Below are 10109 nucleotides of genomic sequence, written 5' to 3'. Positions count from 1 at the left end.
TGTTGTTCATTGCAATTACTAAATAAATCAAAGAGCGAATGAATGGCTCCCTCTCCAATGTGAATTTAATAAAACTAGCCTCAAAAAGATTTATTGGTAATTCAAGCCACCATTGAAATATGTTCAGAGTCCAGGTTACCAAATGTCAGACTTCTCTACTCCTTTTCCTGAGCAACGTTGACTTCTCCCTCAACAGACCTTCCCTCCTAAAGTCTTGCCCGCACACTGCAGTCACTGTGCGCTATTACTGCTCTGTTTCTATGATGAGAGAACTGCTGTTGCACGTCTGGTTTAGAACATCCACTGAGCCCTTTCTACTCAGTCAGGAAGCCAATTAAAATGGGGAGAGCTGGTGAGAAGTATCCTGTCCCTATCTGTTTCCTTTAGACCTCGATCCTCTTTTCAAACCATTAGCTTTCAATGGAGTTGGCACATTCAAGAAACAGAAATTGGCACAAGTAAAATTTACTTTTTAATTTCTCCCTGAAGTACAGTTTTGTACAACTTTAGGGACATCTTTAATTTGGATTACAATGTAAATTTCTCCTAGAAATTAGGTAAAACACAGCCCTTAGTTATAAGTTTCTCTAAGACTTCTATCTGATTTCTTAGAAAAAACCAATTCCCACCTAGGAGCTCTGATTTTTGTTGATTCGTTTGCTTATTGTTTTTCTTCTTTCTGCCTCTTTTACTTTCTGGCTCAGAAACAAACCCAAAGTTGTTACTTATATTCTTCTGTTTCTGTTTCCTCATCTACGTAGTGTAATTGGATGATTACCTCCTTACAATTCCGAAATGCAGTGTTGCAAAGACCTACAGGAAATATTAGGGCTGGCATCTGAAGGACTTCTAAAAACTAGAGAATTCCAAATCTTTCCCATGATGATCCATACTTAAGATAGACACGTTGAGAACTGGAAATCGAAGATTGAGAGTCCAGCTTCATCTGGCTTGGGGTGGGGTGAAGGGAAGGACACTGCTCTGCAAAGTCAGGCATCACATCCCCTGGGCCTTTCTTTCTCGGAAGCCCTGGCCTCAGAAGACAGAGCAGGATTAGCCAGTGACTTCAGGATTAGGAGACTGAGAGTGAACATTAAAACGGGCCACATGAGGGTGGGGAAAAGGCCCTCACATGCCCGCAAACTTCAGCCTCATCATCTTCTCGGGGACATCTGGACCACGGGCCTGCGCACACAGCACAAATGTCCATGATAGTCAATATGCAGAATATTGAAAGTATGTATTTCAGTTCCTTACTGGAAATTCTCTAATCTCCTTTGAATGGACAAATACTGGTTTCTACATATTTATTGATGTCTGCTCTGTGTTAGGATTTACTGAGATCTGAGGTTATCGAAGCACCATTGTTCCTTGTGGAGGGGAAACAATGGATGCAGACACAGAGCCAGGACATTGGGGTGCAGAGGACGGAGTGGGCATGTTGACAGCAGAATGGAGCAGGTGCTGTAGGAGCACTGGGTTGGGTTCTAAAGAAGCACTGTGGACTTTTATCTGTATATTCCAGGCACCAAGCAATGCACTGGGTACATATTAATTGATCAAAAAATGCTGTTGAACAATTCACAATTTCAAAGACATGGAAACAACCCAAGTGTCCATCAATATATGAGTGGGTTAATAAAATGTGGTATATGTATACCATGGAGTACTATTCAGCTTTAAGAAACAATGGTGATATAGCATCTCTTGTATACTCCTGGATAGAGTTGGAATGCGTTCTACGAAGTGAAGTATCCCAAGAATGGAAAAACAAGCACCACATGTACTCACCATCATACTGGTATTAACTGATCAACACATAAGTGTACATATAAGAATAACATCTATTGGATGTCGGGCAGGGGGGAGGGGGCATGGAGGAGGAAACGGGTATTTGCATACACAAAGAGTGCAATGCGCACCATACAAGGGATGGGCACACTTGAAACTCGGACTTGGGGGGGAGTGGGGAGGCAAGGGCAACATACATAATCTAAACTTCTGTACCCCCATAATATGCTGAAATAAAAAATATAGGAAAAAAAATGCTGTTGATTTGAGTATGTGATTTCAGCATTCTAACAACACTGTATTTGGCTCTGTGCAGAATAGACAATACTAAAGAGGATTTCCCCTTTGGAAGTTCTCTAGAACCAAGCCCTGAGATCACAGCTTGGCTCCAACATTACTTGGAGCTTGACTTAGCAGGGGTTGCCTTTAATGAGAGTATGTCTTTCCTGTCTTAGTCACTGATTATAGATTTGTGTTACTTGAGGGAAGAGAGGCACTGAGATAACTCTGCCCATCTACAGTGAAGTTAATCATCTATTTTTATTGGTTCAGAATACTTAACTTTGCTTATAATCATGATAGGGGTATACATCTTAAGTAATTATTTTCTAAGCCAGGGCTGGAATTATAAGTATTCAGTATTTTGGTTTTGGGTGGAAACTATGCAAATTAGATGCTCTGCTTGTCAGTTTCTACTGTTCCCTAGTCTATCCTCACGGCAGAACGCTGAGTGAAGAGTAATTGCACTATATAGTGCTTGAATAGAAATTTTAAATGTTACAAATATTTTAATTTTTATAAAAAGAGGTGAGAGACAATTTACTATTTGTATAACAAATTTATCTTATTTGACAACATCCTTGAAACTCGGACTTAGGGGGGAGGGGGGGCAAGGGCAACATATGTAACCTAAACATCTGTACCCCCATAATATGCTGAAATAAAAAAAAAATTAATTCAATGGGGTTAATGAAAGGAGTGCTTAGGACTGAGAGGTGTGGTACTGTATTCAGTTCTGGAGGAATGAGACAAAATGGACCTGAAATGTCATCTTGTTATTAATATGAGGTGACAGGTATGCTAAATACCCTGGCTTGAATTTTATACAGTGCATACATGTATGCAAACAGCAAACTGTATCCTTTAAATATGTGAAATTTTTGTGTCAATAAAAACATAATAAAATTAAATTAAATAAAAAAAATCCCAAGGTGTGAAAATAAAATTAAAATCCCACAAACCTCTCTACTCTGAGCAGCTATTATTAACGTTTGTATATATTCCTCAATCTTTTTCTATGTATATGTATTTATTTTAAGAATTGTTTTTCTCTTCTTTTTTTTAGAAAAGTTATCTTGATCATTTTTCATATTTTTAGATAATTCTTGCAAACACCACAATTAAATGACAACTGATATGTAATTGTCCATTGCTTCATCTGGTTTTCTACAGAATAATATTTGAAAAGTTTTTGGTTTTCTTTTTACAAGGCATGATTTTATACATGTTTTTCTAAATATTTTTTTGTAAAATTCTATTTCTATAACGAGCCCAGATGGGAAATATACATATGCTTAACTGATGTAAATTTCTAAATTCCTTTCTAACAGAGAGCATCAACTTATACTTCTACCAATAGTGTAAAATATATTCATTCCTTAATTGTCTATAGAATATGACATTCTTTTAAAATATTTACTGATTTAACAGGTTAAAATATTTTTATTTTATTTTTTTCTGATGGTATACATAGGCCAACTAAGTTGTTATTCTTTGTCACATCTCTCACAGAATTCTTTCCCAGTGTATCCTGAAAATTGTTCCTCTTGTTTACGGAGAGTAGCCCATCTCTGGACCAGGTCTTTTCACAGGTGGCTTTGTGATGACACGTAATGGTTTGTTAAACTTGTTTCATTTGCATCTCCAGATCAGTGGGGCAATAGCAGTGGTGGTGATGCTGTGACCCTTGGCTCAGGGGTCTTTTCCACAAAATCCTTGGACAACCCTGTCCCCGATCTGTTTGGTTCTAACTCCGTAGATAATGGGGTTGAGCATGGGAGGCACCAGGAGATAGAGATTAGCAAAGATGATGCGTACCATGCGGGGCACATGGTGGCCAAAACGGTGGGTGAGGAAAGAAAAAAGGGCTGGGATATATAAAGCCAAGATAACACAGATATGGGAGGCACAGGTGCCAAAAGCCTTGAGGGAGGCTTCACCAGAGGGCAACCAAAGCACAGCTCTCAAAATCATCGCGTATGATATACTGATGATAATCATATCAAAGCCAACAACAGAGAAGGCCACAAAGAGCCCATACCCACGATTTACTCTAGTGTCGGCACACACCAACTTCAGCACAGCCACGTGCTCACAGTATGACTGGGGAATGACCTGGCTGTCACAGAAGGGCATCCTGGAGACCATGAAGCAGAAGGGGCTCACCAAGAGCAGCCCTCTCATCAGCACGACGGCCCCCAGTTTGATCACTACTGATGGGGTCAGGATGCTGGAGTGTTGGAGTGGGAAGCAGATAGCCACATAGCGGTCCAAGGCCATAGCCATGAGCACCCCAGATTCCACCGAAGAAAAGGTATGGATGAAGAACACCTGGATGAGGCAGGCATGATATTCGATCTCATGGTCATGGAACCAGAATATGGCCAACATCTTAGGCTGGGTGGAAGAGGAGAGGACCAGGTCGGTGATGGCCAGCATGGCCAGAAAGAGGTACATTGGCTCATGCAGGGTGTGGTCAATTCGGATTACATGAAGGAGAGTGATATTCCCAAGTACAATCACAATATACATAGCACACAAAGGAAAGGCAATCCAGAATTGGGCACTCTCCAGTCCTGGCATTCCAAGCAGGATGAAGGACACGGGATGAGAAGAGATGTTCCCTGAAGGGAACATCATAGGGTAGCTAATATGTTCTCCGTTGGGAAGGTAATCTACTCTCTGCAAGTGACAACAATCAAAGCAAGTATTATTATTACTTAGAAAATTTTTGTATGGGACAATATGGGCAATTGGGTTTAATGATAAACTGGTATAACTTCATCTGCTTTAATAAATAAAATTTTGCAACATAAAATTATATTACTTTTTATTGTTATTCATATTTTCATCACTCAAAATGAAGTAGATCATACCTAGTGGCAAGTGTAATTATTTTTTAAGAATCAATATTTTTCTTGAAATTAGAATCTGCTAAGACAAAACTGTCATGACAAATGATGTCATAGTAATTCTTGTCCTTTAATTCTATAGAACTGATAGCTGAATTTTTCAAACTTTCCCACAGGTCCTATTTATCCCTCTCCTAAGCCACTTTGGCAACTTCTTAGGGTAGGAAGCTGGTAGGGCTTACAAATCTATGGCAATTTATGTATTGATTTTGAGTTAGCATTGTCTCTGGGTCAGTTACTATGAAGGTTTGGGCTGGAAGATAACTGACTGACCAATTGTGCACTGGCAATTTAATGTATTATGTTTACTGTAGACTCCTACTAGATTAAGAGTTAGCAAAAAGTCAGAGCATAAAAATTTGAGGAATTTCGGACATACATTCTCGGTTGCAACTAGTCGATTTAGCCATTGTAGTGTTAAAAGCAGCCATAGTGCATAAATAAAGGTGTCAATGTGGCTGCATTGAAATAAAACTTTATTTACAAAAATGGGCTGAGAACAGGATTTAGTGTGAAGCCTATAGTTTGCTAACCCCTGTTCTAGACACTATACCTAGCATCTCTGTGCTTGGTACAGAGAAGTTGTTTAATAAAACATTGCTGAAGAAGGTAACAGATAAATGTCCTTAATAAGTGGCAACAGACTCATTAACTGATAAGCGATATCCTAAATGTCAGGATAGACTCCTCTTAACCCTACCTTGGTACCATGCCCTCCAGTCAGTGATATGCATTTCTCATGCTAGAGCTTGGCCCATGGCCGGTCACTATTTAACCTGAATTGTCCTGTGCCTTGGTTTGAAAGCCTCAAATCTCATCTCCTTCATAGCAGAAACAGCTGGACAAGAAGAGTAACCTTTCAAATGTCCCTTAACAAATCGCCTATGGGAACTAACAAATGTTTGATTCAACTACAACAAATGGATCCTAAAAAGGGTTTCTTCAAGATCCCAAATAGACCTAGGATTTTTCTAATTTTCCCTAGATTTATAAGAGTATGAGGGAAATGGGGTTCATACTTTATGTCTTTCTCTAAGTGGGAAATTTGACCATTGTACCCAGATAACAGCTATAGTGTGCCCAAAACATGTACTCCTACCTGGAGTATGGCCAAAATTCAAAAACATACTTTATCATGGCCCAGGAGCTCCACTTTATCTGCTTCGTCCTGGCCTGGTATCCCTAAACCATCTTGAATATTCTATTTGAGATAGGCTCTTCCTCCCTACCTGCCTCTTGCCCTTGTATGTCACACTCTACTTTGGGAACACGGTCCCCAGGATCAGGGGCACCTGGAAAAACATGCTCAGACCATTGTAATTGCTGCACCAGGTACTGGAAGAGGCAAAAGGTATGGTTTCTCAAAGTATGTAATTATCTCTGATTAATTGTGGAAGAGATTGTTATTTTTTGAGATATAGCAGTAAAATACAACTTTTACAATTTTGTTTCTAAGTCACACAAAATCTCTGTATCTTCATTTTACAATGAAAAAAATAGTGTTCAGAAAAGTTACATGATTTTCCCAAGACCACAAAATAAATAAGTGTTAGGGTGCACGATTGCACAGCCAGTGCTCTTGGTGGTACACATGTCACCTGTGCTAGATAATGATGGATTGGGACTCCCACCCAGTTTGGGTAAAGCAGAAATTTTGCCTCATCTTGACTAAGGCAGATATGACAAGTGCTTACATAACTGTATACTGAGTTAGAGGCAGATCTGTACTTGAATCCACAACCCCTGCCACTTCCTTGGACTGGAGTCTCTAGAGCGGCCTCCGGCTTGGCCTCCTGGTGTCTCTGGGCATGTGCTACCTTCTCTTGGATGTCATCTTTATTGGCTTCTGCCCATGAGCCTTCATGGATAACTCTCCTGTCCTACACACTCTTTAGGGGCTGGCAACTCTGTCCCCAGCCATCAGCTTACCCACATTCTACAGCCCTTTCAAAATCTAGTTTCTCTGTTTCCTCCATTCAAACCCCAGACTACCCAGTATACTTTTCTCCTGTCAGGGATTCCCTGTTAAGTGATGCCTCTCAGCCTTCCTCATTCCATTCTGGCTCTGATTTTCTGCTCAGATTTTCTTTCTTTGGTGGACAGTTGAGAGGTATAAGACCTGGGACCCAAGACTGACTCTGAAGAAGGGGACCCTTGAAAGATGCCTCATTTCCCTCTCTGTGCTTTCCTCTTTAGATTCCTTGAATCTAGAGCCTTTGCTGTCAGAAGAACCCTTGCCTTTTTTTATTCACAGGTTTATAAGCTTAAAATGGGCAAAGTGGGATGGCATGGGGCTTGGACAGGGAGTTGGCCGATCTTCAGTCATTTTTGTCCAGTGTGTGATGTTATCCATATGGAAAGCACAGGTTATCAGGTAGCTGCTAGGATGAGGGAAGGGAGTGTGCATTCCCTAAAAGGTTGGAAAGAGAAGAACCATACAATTTCTCTTCTTCCCCAATACTTCTTCCTCCTCTACCATGCCATTAAATGTGTTTTCTTCTTTTTTTCACAGGCTAGAATTCTTATGAACATAGTACAGACTAAAACCTAAAATAAAATTATACTCTTTTCAAACACTATACCTAGGGAGATGAACTTTGAACTTCAGATTCAATTATTCTGTTTCCCAAAATAAAATTTAACTTGAAAAACAACCACGCAGATTTTTTACCACTGAGTGGAGCTCAAATGTTATGTGAAGAATGGGTTTGAGTCCAGAGATACCACTCACAGGCTCTGTGGGCCTGAGTTCCTCCACCCATTATGTGAAAATAGTTAACTCCATCAGTGAGTTGTGTTACTCAAGCCAATGAAAGGACGAAGGGTAAAATCAACCAAGACCTTGGTAAGGAACAGCTTAGGGAAATTTAGACTTTATTTTCTCCCTTTGGGGGATCTGAAACTAAGCCATGGAGCAATACAACTGGAGCAGTGTGGGTTTCTGAGCCCACCTCCTTCATGGAGTTGGTGTGTGGAGGAAGTTTTCCTACCTTTCTAGGGTCTCCTACAGGACACAGTGGAAGCACTGAGTCTTTTCCTCATTTCAGAATGAAGCCCCCTCGTCATGGATCCCTGGGCCTGAAGCTCCCAGTGAGTCAGGCCACTCTGCACAGTGCATTGCCTGGCCTTCCTGCTTCTCACAGCCTCAGTGAGTCCTACTGCTCTGGAAAGGGAAGAGTTGATTGAGGCACAAGGAATCACTCACCCTGTGCTCTTTTCTGTCTTTGACTGTGCAGGGCGTGACCATAGCAGTTCTAAAAAGCTCCTGGGATTCAGCCTTTGGCCCTCAAACCAGGGCCTATTTAAAGGACCAGACCATGTCTAGCCTTTCCCTTCCTCCAGCATTAGTTGTCTCACTGCCCCTGAGTCCCACTGCCTCCTCATATGCACACTGGCTTCCTTTGGGACTGGAGACTAAAGCTGGAAATGTTAACCCCTAACTTTCCTTTCTCCTCTGTATACAAATGGGGAGGTAGGGCATTTGAATGCTTGTGCAAGAAGGTGTATTGTTGAAATTACATGAGTGTGAGCTCATCCATCTGCATGTATTTTTCTTAGCCATAGTATGTATATTTATAATTGAAGGGATATTTTGTGCAAAAGGAAGTATGTTCTTATGTAAATTTATGTGTGTGTCTGAGAGGTATGTGTACTGGAGACTGGATTTGCATTCGAGTGTAAGTAAGTATGTATAAAAGCATGCATACGTGTGAAGGTATGAATAATTAATTGCTTTATGTATGTGTAATTAGTGTGCTACCATCATGCTGTGAGCACATGCTTTGAGAAGCTACATGCCTACCTACATACCTGATAATGTGAGCTCGTAAATCAGAATGTAAACATAGGAATGTGTTTGTATAAGTAGTGTGGGTTTGATGAGGATGTTTGATCATCTATTGCTTCAGTGTTCACGAAATAAGTATGGTTCCAAGACCCCCAACTTCTGAGTTGGTGATTATTAGAAGAGGCAAAAGAAATTCCAATGGAGATTGTGCCATAGTCATTTCTAAACTTTATGGGGCTCACTCAACCTGAACAGTTAAAGCCTACACAGAGCTTTTTCTCTCTCTATTTATATATAGGGCCCTGCTGGTATCGCCTTGTTTATTTTTTTCTCAGCACTCCCTGATATTTTTATTTATCTCATATTTGATGAGATGTCAAAGGAATATTTGGGAAAAACATTTAAAAACAGAAATAAAATATTATTTGAACAGAATGCAAAGCACTCAAACTTCAAAAGATATATCTCACAAAATACAAAACCCAACATCTATTTAAAGAGAGAAAAATAGCACAAAAATTATCAAGGTTATCAGGTTTACACTGATGTATTGGTAGATTGTGGTCATCATAGTCAAAAAGTTCATGATTTATTTTTAGATATCAGCCTCACAAAATCAGAAATATAGTTGTTTCTGGTAGAGAGTCTGGGTTTATAGGAAATATTCAAGGTTTTATTATTTTGAGGATTAGGCTGACATCATACACTATAATTGTGGTTTTATCTCAAGTTGCAAATTATTTTCAGTTTTTATGGTGCTTAGCACAATGAAAGCAGAACAAAGTTCAGGTGCTTGAGCATTTTTTCTTTCTAGTTTGATTTTAGAGGCACTTTTCTCTCCAAACAGAATGTGGTATCTAGGGTAGGATCTGCAATTCCTCATCTCTGACTCTTCCACAGACCCAAAGGCCACATGGCTCCAAGCAGACATGACCCAGGCTCTTGTGGAAAGTACTTCTCAGGACAATCACATGACTTCGCAGGTTTGTAGGGCATGGCTGGCTGAAAGCAGCCTGTAGTAGAAAGATCTGAATTTTCCTGGATGGTCCTAGAGGCCCCTCATCATTTCAATCTTTCCAAAGCTGGTACCTCTGCCTGACTCACCGAGGACTTAAGAACCTGGCTTACAGCCCTGCTTTGAAGCCTAGTCTCCATTAGCATGTACAAGGATTTCTGGGCAGTATTGAAAGCCAAATAAATGTTGGTTACAATAAATTTGTAGTCACACCAATCTGTAATTTCAGGATCACAAGGTTGGGGCAAGAATGATGGTTAGAATAGAAGTTTTGATGAAAGAAAAGATTCGTGGCAATATTGACATGAAAATTGTGGGTCTCTTC

The 10109-nt window shown here is 40.2% G+C and overlaps 1 protein-coding gene across 1 annotated transcript; it reads right to left on the bottom strand.

The window, feature by feature from the left end:
• Positions 1–3762: 3762 nt before the first annotated feature.
• Positions 3763–4710, bottom strand: LOC105811458 (olfactory receptor 52R1-like). Its single transcript, XM_012645652.1, has one exon. It carries the CDS (start codon positions 4708–4710, stop codon positions 3763–3765), a length of 948 nt encoding a protein of 315 aa, XP_012501106.1.
• Positions 4711–10109: the final 5399 nt, after the last annotated feature.

Source organism: Propithecus coquereli, unplaced genomic scaffold (genome assembly GCF_000956105.1).
Source record: "Propithecus coquereli isolate 6110/MARCELLA unplaced genomic scaffold, Pcoq_1.0 Scaffold235, whole genome shotgun sequence".
Taxonomy (NCBI): domain Eukaryota; kingdom Metazoa; phylum Chordata; class Mammalia; order Primates; family Indriidae; genus Propithecus; species Propithecus coquereli.
The sequence above is the reverse complement of the archived record's forward strand: the minus strand, read 5'-3'. Positions and strand labels throughout refer to the sequence as shown.